This window comes from Sturnira hondurensis, unplaced genomic scaffold, assembly GCF_014824575.4.
Source record: "Sturnira hondurensis isolate 20B ecotype Veracruz unplaced genomic scaffold, ASM1482457v3 Scaffold0004136, whole genome shotgun sequence".
NCBI classification, from domain to species: Eukaryota; Metazoa; Chordata; class Mammalia; order Chiroptera; family Phyllostomidae; genus Sturnira; species Sturnira hondurensis.
Window position 1 is genome coordinate 870,612 of NW_028076767.1, and position 15,841 is coordinate 886,452.

Genomic DNA, 15,841 nt, shown 5'->3' on the forward strand with positions numbered 1-15,841 from the left:
TTGTCCTCCAAGCGCTCACCATCTAACATGGGAAACAGCAAAACTACCTCACTGAGAAGTGTAATGATGCAGAGAGGCCCAGTGTGTAATGGGATCACAGAGGAGGCCTCCTGGTGCAGACTGGGAGTGGGATGGAAGGCTTTCCAGAAGAAGTGAAATGGGAGCTGAGTCTGGAAGAATGAGTAGGGATTACTCATGTAATTTAGTGAAAAGGAAGCGTGCAAGCGGGGGTTTGGCTTGGAAAGAGGTTGTAAAAGTTATCCCACCAGAGGGAAAAACATGGGCAAAGGAGACCTTTCAGGTGATCGAGGCCTGGCCAGAAACATGAACCTGAGACAATGTAAAATTGTATTCAGAAGACAGTAAGCTGGGTAGCTGAGCAAGAGCAGAAGATCCAAACAGGATGAGTACAGCTGGAAAGGGGAGGTAGGGGGCATCTGCTGTGGGGTTGTGCGGTTGGCTGGGAGCTCAGCAATATGGTGGATGGGTAGCAGGACAACGCATAAAATAGAGGGAGATCAGGCTTAGAGGACTACCCTGCTTATCACTTGCCCTCCAGAGCATGGCCATGCAGCCGAAACCACTGTCCAAAGGAGTGTGGTGCACTCCGTCCCAGACAGACTAGGCATCTTAAGAGCCTACTCAGATAATAGACAGTATCTCTAGGCATCAGGGTGGCAGCTCCACTGTGCCTGCGGGCCTAACTGGTGCTCTCCTCAGGAGACGGGAGCATCCTCAGGGAAAGGATGGGGGGCACTAAGGCTGTGGTGGGAGAGCCAAAGACACTGGGAGACCCATCAGGAAGAGGGCGACCAGCAGCTTCCCAGGACACAGGGAGACAAGCCAAACCGTAGAGTATGTGTTCCCTAGTTCCTGCATTGGAACAATTTAAGTCATTAATGAACATTTTGGGTTCTTAGACCCTCTAATAAATGATCGTCTTATGCAGATGAAAGAAAGTTAGTGCTGATAAAGTGGACGGGGTTGATTTCAGTTTGTTTGGGGGCTGTTGGTTGATGAGCATTAGAATGAAATATAGCATTATACGTCCCATACTATGGGTTAAGTGGGCTGTGAAAAAACTTAAGTGAGTCATGAAATAAGTTTCAGAACTAGCATTTGTTTTGAACTAGAATAAAATTGACAATAAAATGGTAAGGATACCAGAATGTTTTCCCAATGAACTAGAATTAAATAGACAGAAAAAGATAAGTGGAGAAGATAAGAAAAGGGTGAGAAGTTGGAAAAGGGAAAATCTTGTGTCACGTGGGTTTTGTTTTATTCTGTGCACATAAATGCATGTATGAGACTAGAAACACGTAAAATGCTTTTTTTTTTTTACTGCGAGTCATGGTCAACAAAGTTTGAGAATACTGACTTAAAACATCTCACAGGTTGTTGATTATATTCAAACCCAGCATGTTTTATCTCGTTTTGGTTAGAACACACAGCAAGCTCTCACTCTGACCTAAACCAAGAGGAAGAAAAAGCATTCGTTATGCTGCACGGTAAGTCCGTCGAGTTAGAAGCCATCTCTGGCGCTGAGAGTCACGTCTCAAGCGGCTCAGTCTTAGAGAGCGATGTCGTGGTCAGAAGAACATAGTTCAGTAACAAGTAGTTTTGTAATAAATTCATTTCTTCTCTTACACTTCACGAACACTTTGAAGGATTGATATAAATATCAACGGTTTTTTCAATTTCTCTGGTTTTAAAAATTTCATTCTTTTATTGGGTCTAGAGAGAGGGGAAGGGAGGGAGAAAGAGGGAGAGAGACATGGATGTGAGAGAGAAAGTCACCTTGGTAAGTCACTGTCGTGGGTTGAGACTCAAAGTGACCTGGCTGCCTGCAACTCCTGAAGAGAGCCAGACGTTCAGAGGAACTGGGACGGGAAGGAGCAGCGGCAGGAAAACTGAGGATAACCGCAAAAATCAACGTGCTTAAAATACTAAAAACTCTGTTCTTTTAATTCTCTGTGTACCACAGTGGATTTTTCAGATCTGATTCCCAAAATCAACTCTGAAAAACCCTTCACTCAAGTACCCATAAATGGTAGGTAGTGGGCAAAACAGTCAATAGTCTTTCCTTACTCTGTAAATGGAACTGGGTAGAAGAGATCAGGTCCCCATGACAGGGTTCTTTCCAAACCCTCCGACCTCCCACGTCCTGGGGGTCAGCCTTACTGACTCTCCTAGAACCCAGCTTCCCGCTTTATCACCAGGGCTATGAAAGCGACGACCCAATCCCTCCCTCGGAGTGAATGGGTAAGGAGGTGAATACAGAAACACCTGTGGGTCCAGATTTTCAAAGCAGATGACTGAGCTGTCCCCATACTTAAGGAAAGCCAAGTTGATGTAGGTTTCTTTGTGGTCAACTAATCAGGATATTCACTCACATCTAATTTTTATTTGAAGATATCAAATAAAATGAACTAATCTAGAACACCTTTCATTTGGAAAATGAACAGTAAAATGGGCTTTGGAGCGGGGCTCACTGTGGGGAATTAGAATTCACGCACAGAGGAGGAGCAGGACCAAGAGAGGAAATGGAGCTGACTGTGTAACCGCGAACAAAATTCAGAACGAGAGGCGAAAGAGCCAAGAGAGGCTAAACGTAATGGAAATAGATTGAGGTCAGCAAAGAGGGCAGAATTTAATTTTGTTAGATGGAAATATCTAATGATGGTCTTATGGTTTGATTCCCTCTTAGGATCCCCCTCACACACACACTCCCGCAGCTTCTGACTCTGATTGAATACGGAAATCCGGAAAACAGAGGAAAGGGGAGCACAGAAAAGGCTATGAAAACAAATGTTACTAGTGTATTTTTTAAATTGTTACATGTTTTCCTTTTTTCTTCCTTTTACAGACTATGAAGGCAGAACTGTGAAACAGTAACAGGTCAAATTAGACCAACAATGAAAGTATTTGGTGTCGTCATAAATACAGACAGACCCATGATGTCTGTGCTTAGGGAAGAATAATTTGGAAGATTTACTTCAGTCTTAGATAGTATTATGCCCGACAATTAAATAACAGTTTGACAGCACACACACACAAAAAGGGCAGAGGTCAATTATTTTGCCAATCCACTCATAGGTTTCTTTACGATTAATTTCTCACAAATAGTTTGGTGTCCATTGTTTTTTGAACTACAATAAAATAATTCATCACTGGTTGTGCCCTTGCCTGTACATCCTTCAGAGAGAACTGCTTCCTCCTGCAGGCTGGACCCATGACATGGGCCCGCCTTTGCTCAGATTCTCTTACCACATTCCCCTCAACTGATTGGGCCCAAATGGACACACCTCATTCAAGGAGAACCAATCAGATTTTCTCTTGCTCTTAAAAAAAAAAAAAAAAAACCCTGAACTGAGAAAAATGGGTAAGTTGGCGTTGAGTGGCGATGTGAACTGGAAAAGGCCACAGTATCCTGCCTTGCAGCCCTGCGAGCTGGTCGGGTTCACCGCCTCGGTAAGACCCGGGCTGTGTTGTCTTTCCTTGGATTTCCCTGGTTTAGTTTTATCTTCACAATAGATCACAGTTTCACTTTAGCTTAGGTCAAATGGGTTTCTGTTTTGTGACACCAGATGTGGCCTGAATGTTAAAAGAAAAGCCCACCATTTTTACCATATCATTACATGGTTTAAGGAAAAAGTACAGTCTTCTTTATTAAAGCAGCAGTAGTCAAAGCAATATGTTCAATATTTTCAAGCTAATGGGACACTTTACAAATGCCTATTAGGAACTTTTGAAAGCCCAGGAGTTACGTTAAAAACTGCTGATATCTGTGCTTTCCCTGTAGTTTCAAATAGTTCTTAAGATACAACTTACTTTCTGAAAATTCAGTGAAATTTCAAATGCTGCTACATTGCTTCTGACTACCACGATTCAAAACCATGACTAACGTTTGCTTCTTTTCATTCGATGTTACTGTGAAGAAATCTTAATGACTGTGTTGAGAACTTTGGGTGAGGTTTTGGGCCCTAATCCTACTATTTCCCCTGCCTCACCTGTGGGGACCTCAACCAAAGGACTGTGACCACGAGGGGTGGAAAGACACCTGGTGCTCTGTGCACAGGGGGGCATGTGGTGGTCGCCCCTCAACCTGCAGGGCTTCTTGGGGCCGTTGTAGCATTGAGCTAGACAGGAAAACGTGACTCACACAGAGAAATCGCAGCAGAGCGCCCTGTTCTGTTCCCTGTGAATGAGGCACGCCAATCACTTGTCAGCAGGACCCAGGTGGGAAAGCTGGAACAGAGAACACAGTCGTGAACACACATCACCTTCCAAGGCAGTGGCTCCACTGCTTAGAGATATTCTTTACAGTAGATGTCAAACTCTGACCAATCAGGTAAGCGGCTGCTTCTGGAGTAGGTGAACATCTAGGAAGAGAGATGCAGGCAGTCTCTCCTCTGTAGGGACTGTAGGAAACAGTGAGCCCATCCCCAGCGGGCTGTGCTTTCCAGGATGCGTATAAACTACCGTACCTTTGAACCTCTCTAGGATGATCAGGTTGCTCTAGCAAACACTCGCCGTTGGAGAACAGAGCAAACTGATTTAATCACTATACCTACTCCCACACATTTGTTCCAGGTTAATATAAAATACAGAATCACACGCAGAGGACAGAGCAGTCGTCACCCACATCCAGTTTTGTTTTCCAAAGTTTCAGTTACCCGTGGTCAATGCAGTCTGAAAGTATTAAGAGAAAAAACTCCAGAAATACACAATAAAACCTGAGCTTTAAATCGCATGCTGTTCTGAGAAGCGTGATGAAATCTCAAACCATCCCGCTGTGTCCCCCGAGGACATGAACTATTCGGTTTTCCATGATCTTCACCCGGTGTGCCCACTGCTCCCCCACCCCCCACCCTTGGGCACTTAGCGGTTTCTCATTTATCAGATCGACTGTGGAGGTGTCACAGTGCTTGTGTTCAAGTAACCCTCATTTTACTTAATAATGCCCCACATTATTGCAGGAGTAGTGATGTGGAGGAGCCACAGAGAAGCTGTAAAGTATTTTCTTTAAGTAAAAAGATGAGCAGGGAGTAAACTACAATAAGATAATTGCTGGGGGATGGGGAGAGACAGAGAGAGAGAGAGACCACAGGCACATAACTATTATTATAATTGTTCTATTATTTTTACTACCGATTCTTGATCCAAATAATCAACCAATGCCTGAAATATGCTCACCTCTCCACACGGCAGCATTCAGGAACACAGTCTGACCGCCCTCTGTGGCCAGCGCCTCCGCTCCATCTGGTGCGGATGTGACGGAATATAAAACTTCTAAACACGATTTCAACTTTGAGCCGCAGCTCTCAGGCATGCATTCATGTGAGATAGTCTCGCTCTCTTCCTACACTGCCTTATCCACTCCCAGAAAATCAATAGATTTATACAGAGAAAAACAATGGATTGTTTTGCCCCGTCCACTTGACCCCATTTTTGCCCCATTACTAATCAATTTTTATTTTTTTTAAAGTCCCAAGTTTGAGTTTCTAAGATACCAATACTGTGATGCCAATACTCTTCAAAAGCAAAGAATGGATTGCCTGTGTTTGGATATCGTACTCACTTTTCAAAGTAGATTTTTGGTATAGGGCATGGGGATTGGTGACCATTTATGACAATTGTATTCCTGCCCGGCCCCCACCCAGAGACCACAGGCTCCCAGACATTCTGGCTCTCAGGGCACTGCTCACGCCTGGGCTTTGGGCTCTAACTTCTATTAAAATCGACTCCCTACCTCCCTGGCAGCCTAAACACATTATTGTTAGAGTTCTGATGCGTTTGGTTCATGGGACAAGTTTTTATTTTTTAACCCTGTTAGGATTGGAATGTCCTTATTTTTAATCCACGTTTCTCTTAAAGCATATTATCAAATTATACCTAAAATTTAAGAGGAAGTGTGCCTTTGTAGAAAATTATTATTATCCTCTTGAAGGATAATAATTTTGCACTAGATTTGGTGCTTTTAAAAATATGCGTCCATACCTCTGTGTTTGTAAAAATTAATCAAATAAATTCGATGCCAGTCCTAGGACACTCTTGCCTGGGAGGGTCCAGGAGGCGGCTGCTGCCTGGCATGCAGGGCGCCCCTTGCTGTTCGCTCACCTCAACGCTCGCCGCTGCTCTCCAGAGCTCCCAGCAGACGTTTTACGTGCCTCTCCTACACTTGAAATTAATACGGAAATAGCCCCATGCAACCGAGAGCTTGGAGTGGCCATAAATTATTCAAGATCTTTATTACTAATGAATGCGCTCCGTGAGCCCTTAAAAACGGTGCAGCTTTGCGTGCAGTTGCTGGGCAGTCGGACAAAACACCCACGCTCCTTAGGAATGCCACATCTGGAAATCTGTTGTTACTCAGCTCTGCCCTCTTGCAAAACTGCCGAGTAACTTACGCAGAAGGTTTGCCCAAATGCTTCTCCAAGGAAACTAAGAAAGGTAAGGCCCGGGGCGGAGGCAGCAGTCATGTCTTCCGCGGTACTACTGCTGATGCGGCAAGAGGCCGGACCCTCTGCTCCCGCCCAGGGACTTTGGGAAGATCTGGGGGAGCATTTGTACACAGGCAGTTCTTACCTGATTTCACTTAATACGACTTTCAAAACAAATCTTCAGCGTATTTGAAACCTTCCTAGTGCTGGGAAATCTGCAACCATTATTACTACCATGATTTTAAAGAACTAATGTAGCCAGTTTCATCATTAGTTTCTCTTTTTCTAAAATATTACTTATCTGTCCAATAATTTGTCCTTAATTTATTCATTAGAAGGGAGGGAAGTACTATTTAAATTTAATTATCATGTTACTTTTTAAAAACACTTTCCAACTGCGTATGTAAATAAATGTGTTTTTCTAAGAACTGTGTAATGTTTTCTTATGGCATGACGCATTTTTTGTTAAAAGCAAACATACATGTGTATATATATATTGAGTTTAAACAATAGTTGCAATGTGAAACAACAGGTAGCTAATTTATTACTCTTTTCAAAATAAATATTAACTGAATTCTATATATAGAATTGTGTGTAATGAGGTGTTTAAATAAAATACTATTTGTCAGAAATTTAATACGTAGAATTGTTTAACATTGTGTTGTTAGAAATTTAAGCCCTGAAAAAAATTAAAGCATTGAGAGATTCCAATTTTGTCTTGCAAAATTACATTTTCTTGAAATAAGAATCCAGTTCACTCTTAAAATTGTAATGCCTCAAAAGTTCTAAGCAGTTGTGGTTTTAGTTTCAGGAGATGTTCTCTGTTTCAGAGATACAGATCTAAATTCCCAGAAGTGTAAAAAGCTCCTACCCCTACCTTCTTTAATTTTACCCTCCTGGGAGCCTGCAGAGTCACCCCAAACACCCCACGTTCTTGCTCCACAGGTGACACAACAGTTAGTGGCCTTTTGGTTCCCCACCCCCCATTCTTCTACTGCAGAACTTTCTGCGTAAGAGATCCGTTCATTTTCTGCCAGGAGGACTGTCCTGCCATCTGCCCCGCCAAGGAATTCCTGAAATGGACCCAGGCAAACAAGGTGGGTATTTTGTCAAGTTTCTGAGCACAGTTTGTAAACAAAAACTTAGGTATATATGTTGTATTTTCAAACTTCTGAATTGAAGCAGAGTGGCTATTTGGTGAACTCTTGGCCGAAAAAAAAAAAAAAACCAACTACTGGGTGATTTAAAAGACTTTTTCTTCTAAACAGAAATTTATGTAAGAGTATTTGCTCCATGGTCTCCAAAGCACCAGGATAATTTAGCAGAAGACTTGGTCTCAATATTAACTACATTTTAATTACAAGAAGTGGCTTGCTTTTAAATTATTCTCATAATTGACTGCTAAAATGACATTGCTGTAGATAGTTGAATGTCAGGGGTGAAGTTCACAGTAAATGTGGGCCCAAAGTTGTGAGGGAGATCTCACAGCGGTTGTTATATGAGTATTTGATAAAAGAGGGAACCAATTTCCCTTTCTTCTGATACATCTGAGTGCAGTCTTATTCCCCTCGCCAAAATCTAGATTGTTAACTTTACTTGATCTATATAAAACTCTGTAACAACTCAAGTTATTGATCTAAAACATTATGACTAATTCATATTATCTTTGGGTTTCCCAAATTTAGACCCTCATGTTAATACCTTAGCACACGACACTAGATAACACAGTCGAAGTCCAATTTTCTCTCCCTAAAGGTGTGGTTTTCAAATTTAGTGTGAGTCCGAATCACCCGCAGCCTTTGTTCAAGTGCCAGGCTTCACCTCCAGAGTTTGTGGCTCTGCTGGCCAAGGGTGGGGCCCAAGAATGTGCATTTCTACCAAGTTCACAAGCAACACCGAAGCTCTTCCCTTTGGACCACACTTTGACAACCACTGGCCTAAAACATCTATTTCTGGGTCATCCAACTAGATGGTGGACAGTTGAAAGAGATTTTATTACATTCTTCATATCTGTAGAAAATGACGCATATGGATTTGGCTGAAACAAAATTAAAAGTCATTTAAAGAGAAACGTGTTTCCCAGTCGAAATGCTCCCAGGAACAAGACCAGATGTTGCATGTGTTATTATTTCTTTACACATCTAAAGCTACTTTGTTCATAGCTTTGGGCCTGTTATATCCTGCAATTTCTTCCTTTCTTGCATTATGTCCCACCAGCAGGAAAAATAAAAAAGGGCCTTGAGGAAGCAGGGTTGGGGGTGAACCGCCTGGGATGCACATTCATTTTGCACGCTGCCCTGCATCACAGCTTGCCCTGTTCTGCTGCATAACCTCCTCAGATGACGCTGCAAATATAATTTGACAGGGGGGCGACGGGCCAGATGGTGGAGCAGCATCTGGGAACCTGCCGAGTCCCCAGTTTGCTGATTCTCTGTGTTCATTTGGTACATCTGAGAGGAACCAGGGCACAAAAATGGGCCGATTTCCAGAAGAAAAAAAAAGGAGTGGGCATTACACTTCAATTATTTCCAGACTAGTATCCTTATTCTCAAATTTGTTTTGCTCAGGACATAGGGCAGAGGTTTCTCTGGCTTCTCCCATACTCTAACTTTGAACTCTTATCTGAAAAGGAAATTTTTTTACAAATAAGGAAATACTCAATAACAAAAGATTTAGGATAAATTGTGGGGTTTTTGATGTACTTGTTCAAAAAAGAAGAACATGTGGAGGTTTTAAACAAATTACTTGTTCTGGTGGCATTTGTATGCACAGCCCACACTCACTTGAGGTGGGTGCTTCACCGTATAGTCATATATTGGTCGTGGAATCGGTACTTGTTCAGGGAGAGGCCTCTGCTGTGGTCTTACTCCTCCAGGAGGGGCCCGGCTGGGTTCAGCGCTACCGCCCGACCTGCAGTTAGCATAGTGCCTGGCACTCAGTACGCATGTGTGCAGCACTTAGGACTTCACCCCACAACATTTGAGGCCAAGAAACATCCCTTTCCAAACCAAAAATACTTTCGACATCACTGCTTGGTATGAAATTTACAATGAGTTCAGTCTGAGAAAAAGCCATCCCTTTGAGACAGACAGAAACCTCTACAGTTTTTATCCTGAACATCTGGTCTAAAATGTCATCATGACCACCCCTTGCCAGGTTCTGTGTCTTTGGCTGTGGGGGCCACTTGAAGACATGGGACTCCCTGTCAAGACTGGACACGGAAATCCTTGCCAAGCCTAGTGCCTGGTCTCCAAAGTTACATCGTGCAGTCATTCTCTCCACTCAGGAAACTGCCAGGAAGAACAGCCTTGGAAACAGCCCCAACACCCCAGCTCCAGACAGGCTTCTCCCAACCTCTCTGCCTCCAGGAAACAGACAGACCCATAACTGAAACAACACTGAAATCGAGACGGTTTTCAAAGGCAAGGGAGAGTCCAGTGTGTACACATGGGCCAGGGCCGAGGAGCCAGGAGATTCGATGAGGCAGAGGATTCAGGGAGTGGGGGATCCGGGTGGTATCTGAAGTGCCACAGACCCTCTCGGGGGGAAGCTGTTCCTCTGGCCACCCAGCACCGTTCGCCTTCCTTCTGATGAATCAGTGCCCAGTGTTGCTTCAGAAGAACAACTTCCCCCCGAATTCAGTCCACGAAATTCTAGCAGTGCTGTTTCCAACGCTCCCATTTCCATGGGTGGCATTAATTATTTGTCGGACTTTTTATAAGGAGGCCTGAGTAGGGTTGGTGTCAGGTGGCCCCTCAGACACAAAGAAGCTGCTAAATATCTCAAGGGTGTAAAAAGAGCCTAGATCTTGGAACACACACGGGAATGGTTATCAAAACACTGCCTTTTCATTCTTTCAATTCTCCCCCAGCTTCAAGAACAAGGAAGTGAGTGATGTGCCATAAATTATCCTGCTGTGCATGTTTAAACCAATAAAATTCACAGGGTAGTCCATCATTCATTTTTCTCAGGGCCTGCTTAGCAGAGTCTAAAGAGCTGACTGTGTTTCTCATCACAAATACTTCTTGAGCACACATACCACTCGCTCCCAGTGTTTTGAGTTTTATGGGTAAATCAGCTGACATTAAACTTGAAAATAGTTTTATTTTCTCCAAGACATCTTTCCTGCAGCATAAGAAACACAAGTAGGTCCTGGGCTGAAAACTTGCTTGGGTGTAAAACCTTGCCTCCGAGTAAGCGTTAGGCAAGTAAACTCTTATTTCATTGAGATTTGTTATCACAAGGTACACTAGAGATGCAAAGTTGCTCGGCAGCTCTTTCCCAAGTTGGCGACTGGTACCTCCTCTCACTTCCTGTTGTACCAATTCCAGATCTTCATTGCTGCCTCAGTGTTCTACTCTACCTCTTTCTCACTGCTCACTCTGTGTGAGCTTGGCCCCGACTTCCTGGAGAAAACAGAAGGCTTCAGACAAGCCCTCTTCCCCACACCCACTACCCCGTCCTTTTATTCTCCCGGGCACTGAGGGATGGGCTGCTGCCAAGGCTGATTCCTTCACGCGTGCGTCTTCCCCATCCATCCTGTGTACCTCAGGGATCGCACCAGTTAGCAATTCTTCAGTTGCTTGTGACAGAAAAAGCAACTCAAAGGACCTTTATTATCTTATGTTATTAATCACCCAAAGGAAGACTAGCTTGCCCTTGGCCCAGATAATGTAACTAAGGTGTGGTTCCTTTACATCTCCAAGTTTACCTCTGCTCCGCTTTGGATGCCACTTTCATTCTTAAGCTACACGCCCTGACTAGACAGGAATTGCTGCTCCCATCTATGGTTCCAAGTTTAAGTTTTCTGCCCTGATAACTGAACAAAGAGTCCCTGATTCAAGTTTCATCGGTGTATTCTTTGCTTGACCTTGGTTCTGTGCCCATGTCTAGGGAGGGCGATAACGCTCTCACTGATTGGCTAGGCCTGGGCCACACACCCTCCTTGGAAACTGGAGAGATGGAGTTAACACTAGTAGAAGTCCCCGGACTAAGATGGGGAAGAGGTGGTTCACCAGAAGAAAGGTGAATGGATGCTGGGTGGCTAAGGGAACAGGCTCCCAATGAAAAGGACTTTATTATACCAAATACTACCTAGATCCCCACTTCTTGCATCCTCAGCCTCATTCTTTGTCCTGGCTCTTCCTCCCTGACCCATACATACATTCTGGAATCTCTCTTTGAAAAATAATTTTGATTCTATGTGTTGTTCTATTTACGGCGCTCTCATCTGCTCTTCCAATTAGAGATCTTGCGAGAGTCCCCTCTTCTATGTTTTTCTTCCCCTTACATTTATTGGTTGATCCTGTGTAATTTGGTTTTGACCTTCATGACCACACTAAAATTGCTTTTGCAAAGCTTTCAATAAACAAGTTAATCATAAAAAAGTGGAGACTATATTTAGCCCATAGTTGATCTCCTTGTGGCTTTCAGATACTGAAGTATTGGCTTGTCTTGACCTTCTGAAACTCACCTTCCTTGGGCTTTTACCATTGTCATCTCTGTTTTCTTTGGCTTTCTATTCTCCTTCTTTCTCTTAAGTTTCTCTGCTTCCTCTGTTACTTAAATATTATGTTCTTCAAGAGTTCTGTTACTTAGCCCAATTTTCTCTTCACTTACAGCATTCTACTTAGCCAATCTAATAGGTTTGGCCCAAATCCAACACTAATGACCAAATCTCTCTCCCATCCCCAGGAGTGACCCCGATTTCCAGATGCATAATCAAAAGTTGGGGCAAAATGCTCTACGAACTCAGATCAACTTACCTTCTGTCCTCTCATTGCAGAGTCTCTTACACCTTCCAGCATACTGACCTCTGTAACCCTTGTGCACTGTGCCTTTGCACATGCTCTTCCCTGCACTTGCGACCTCATTTACCCAAACCTTTCATTCCACTTAATCCCTTGAAAGCTCCCCGCTTATCCTTCAAGAGCCAGCTCCTACTTCACCTCCCCTGGGAAATCTTCAGTATGCAGCCCTCGATGTTCAGCCCAGGGAGCTTGTCTCTCCCCTGACACTGAGAACTCCTGACTCACCTTCAAGTCCTCAGGACCCAGCATAGGGCCTGGGACCTAATGTGCGCTCAAGTCTTGGGTGGGGTGTGTATATGTGTAATTACTGAATAAATTAACACATATGAAAAGCTACTTTATGATGACTTAACTACAGACCTCTCTAGAAGCAACACCTGGTATTGTGGAAACTCAAGAGATATTTCCTAAACCTGCAGTTTTGAGAATTTTAAGTCTAGATAATGAAAGTCATGTGAGCTCCATGGTCAATGGCATTCTTTTGAATTTTACCTTTTCTGGATACAAAGACTAATCATTTCCATCTTAGTTGGCGAAAAGCTCTTTGTGAGATTGTTATAAATCTCTTAAACTAAATTAAAATCAAATTTGGAGGATCAACAAATTTAAATTATGGGAAATTCAGGGAAGAGAAATAATTTAGTAAGTATATTGTCTATATTTTCTTTTTTAAATCATGAAAATACCCTTGAAGAATGTATTATAACCCCTATTTATCTGATAAAGAGACTGAAGATCGAAAAATAAATTAAGCCCTGGCTGGGTTGCTCAGTTGGTTAGAGCATTATCCTGATACACCAAGGTTTCAGGTTCAATCCCCAGCCAGAGCACACACAAGTATCAACCAATGAATGCATAAATAAGTGGAGCAACAAATCAATGTTTCTCTCCCTCTATCCCTCTGAAATCAATAAAAAGTAAACTAATTTCCCCAAAGGAAAAAGGAATGGGGTGTGGCTCCAGAGTTGTCTCTCTTCCTCGAACTGTGAAATGGGCAAGTCAACACTCAGTGCCTGGTGAGTGCTCAGAAATGTTAGCTGTTGTTGCAGTGACGTCAGTAGTAGAAGCCCCCAAAAGAAGATACGTTAATAATTCTTTCTCAATTATAAAAATAACATATGCTTTTTGTTAAACATGTAGGTAATATCAACAAGTAGAAAAAATCACAGTGAACACTAAGAATGTAAGCACTCGGAATGCCCACTCTCACCAGCTTGGCAGACGCCACCAGAAGTCCAGCACCCGGGGCAGGGATTCCTCTTGTGTTAACTGCTATATTTCAAGGGCCAGGGATCGTGCCAGGGCCATATCGCAAAAGCCCAATAAATATCTGCTAAATGAATGAATAGATATATAGCTCTTGAGTTGCTTTTTATATACATAGAAACATATGTGCGTATAGATTACTAGCATATATTAACAAAATTGAGTTTATATTCTATTTGGAGTTTTTATTTTGTTTCTTTAATAAGGCCATTTTATTTTTATATTAAAAAAGTGGGCAAATTTGTCAATGAATCCTAACTTTTTGGTGGATTCCTTAGTTTGGTGGACTCAGAGGGTGTGTCTAGTGTTCCCTGCAACCTAAGATTCTGCCAGGGGTGTCCAACCTTTTGGCACCTCTGGGCCACACGTTAAATACACTGCGACATGCAATCACAAAAAAAAAACTCATAATGTTTTAAGTCAATTTACAATTTTGTGTTGGGCCGCATTCCCAGCCACCCTGAGTGGCACGCTGCCTACAGGCCACAGGTTGGACACCCTGATTCAGAGCATTACCATTTGTTCCCAGAAAGAAAAGAGAACTCCATCCAGACACTCATTTCCACACCTGCAAAATCAAGTGCAGCTACATGACCTCTAACTCCCTTCCAGTATGTGGGATTTATCTAAGGAGACAGTCATTTATCCATTATTTCATGGTTTTTTTGCAGATGCTCTTAACAGTACTGAGAATTCCATTTATAGAACAGCCTTCAAATTACGGTCTGTGCAAACCCTGTGTCAATGTAAGTAGAACTCTCTGAAACACTTGAAATAATCTGATCCTGAGTGCGATGGAAAAGCACAAAGAAAACAAAAACTCACGTAAGTGAGTGAGTGTCAGACTCCAGAGCTGGATTTGTGCATTTCCTCCATTTGTAACAGAAGACAAAGGTGGGTACGTGTGTGAGGGAGGGCAATGCCGTGTGCGGTCAACCTAAGGGCAGCTTCATTGACTGAAAGAGAATAATTTCTGGATGAAGATTTTTTAAAAAATTTTTCCTATTTGGTTTCTGCAAAAAAAAGTTTTCTTTTCAGGATACAAAGCAAAATAAAATTACAAAGTAAGTGAGTTTAGAATCTGTACTTGTAGATTCCAGTTTAAAATTTTTTAATTTCCTCTACCATACAAGGTTTTCATTTTTAAGTCGTACTTCTTATCTCTCTGAACATGCAGAAAAGTAGGTTCAGATGAATAATCCTTGGGCCATAAATTTTAAAACTATGTTGAGAATTCGCTGCAAACTTCTCTTTTGTGTTAAATTTATATCGAATTGAAAGCTCTAGTTTTCTTTTCCTATACTGTTATCTAAGCAAAATAAAAAGTAAACACTGTAAAAACATTTACCCTGTAAAAATTTTCCAGCACGAAATAAATTGGATCCTGGCTATGGAAAACAACAGACATTCTGCATGTTTACAATTATTGATTTCTAATAAGTCTGTATTATACTTTTAAAAAACCACTTAATGTGAAATGACTTATAACATTATCATATCAGACATGAAAAAAACCTGTGTTATATATACATGCCATTTTTTGTAAAGGTTGAATTCTTTTATATTTTGCTTTCTGCCTAATCAATGAGATAGACCAGGGAATTTCGAACTTTGCTCACAGTGTGTGTGTGGGTGTGACGTGGGACACAAAGCGTGGCAATGGAAGAAGCGGCAAGCCCAGGGAACTCAAAAACCTGCTCCTCAACCAGAACAACTCTGTGTTTCTCCGTTTTCCACGCTGCCTTGTCTTCTGAAGCAGGGATTCTCGACTTAACAAAAAACCTTTAAAAGATTACTAACAAAGACAAATAAACGGACTTGTAACTGTTATTCCAGGGATCAACAAAAGGCCGAGTAGGCACACTAAACTGCACACTCTCGGTTATGCTATTTTCCTGGAGAATTGCTCCCATTGAAGTGAGCGGCAAATATTTATGCAAGCCTCTCTCTCTCTACAGCCTGGGTGCAAACCGTGTCACCTGAGAATGTACCTTCTTGTATTTTCTATTAACCCTGGCCTCATAAAGAGTGAATATAAATAATACTCATGGGAAATATAAGACATGAAACTAGCAGTTGCAAAGTTCTACCTAGAGACACCATCCAAATAAAAATTTAGCCCTGGCTGGTGTCGCTCAGTGGATTGAGCGCGGGCCTGGGAACCAAAGGATCGTGGTTTGATTCCCAGTCAGGGCACATGCCTGGGTTGCAGGCCAGCTCCCAGGAGGGGACGCACAAGAGGCAACCATACACTGATATTTCTCTCCCTCTCTCCTTCCCTTCTCTTCTAAAGATAAATAAATAAAAGTCTTTAAAAAATTT

At 42.4% G+C, this 15,841-nt stretch overlaps 2 protein-coding genes across 3 annotated transcripts in view; both read left to right on the forward strand.

The window, feature by feature from the left end:
* MDH1B (malate dehydrogenase 1B) overlaps positions 1–3,587 on the forward strand; it is a 28,297-nt gene extending 24,710 nt beyond the window's left edge. Inside the window, exons 11-13 of one of the 2 annotated variants that reach the window (XM_037043496.1) lie at positions 1,443–1,508; positions 1,985–2,050; positions 2,867–3,587. In XM_037043496.1, coding sequence (XP_036899391.1) covers positions 1,443–1,508; positions 1,985–2,050; positions 2,867–2,895 — 161 coding nt within the window. In that variant the 3' untranslated portion in view covers positions 2,896–3,587. The remainder of the gene's footprint in view (positions 1–1,442; positions 1,509–1,984; positions 2,051–2,866) is intronic. The other variant, XM_037043497.1, reaches the window with a different exon arrangement.
* Positions 3,588–7,521: 3,934 nt separating this feature from the next.
* Positions 7,522–15,841, forward strand: part of DYTN (dystrotelin) — a 45,643-nt gene continuing 37,323 nt past the window's right edge. Inside the window, exons 1-2 of the mRNA XM_037043498.1 lie at positions 7,522–7,540; positions 14,191–14,265. Coding sequence (XP_036899393.1) covers positions 7,522–7,540; positions 14,191–14,265 — 94 coding nt within the window. The remainder of the gene's footprint in view (positions 7,541–14,190; positions 14,266–15,841) is intronic.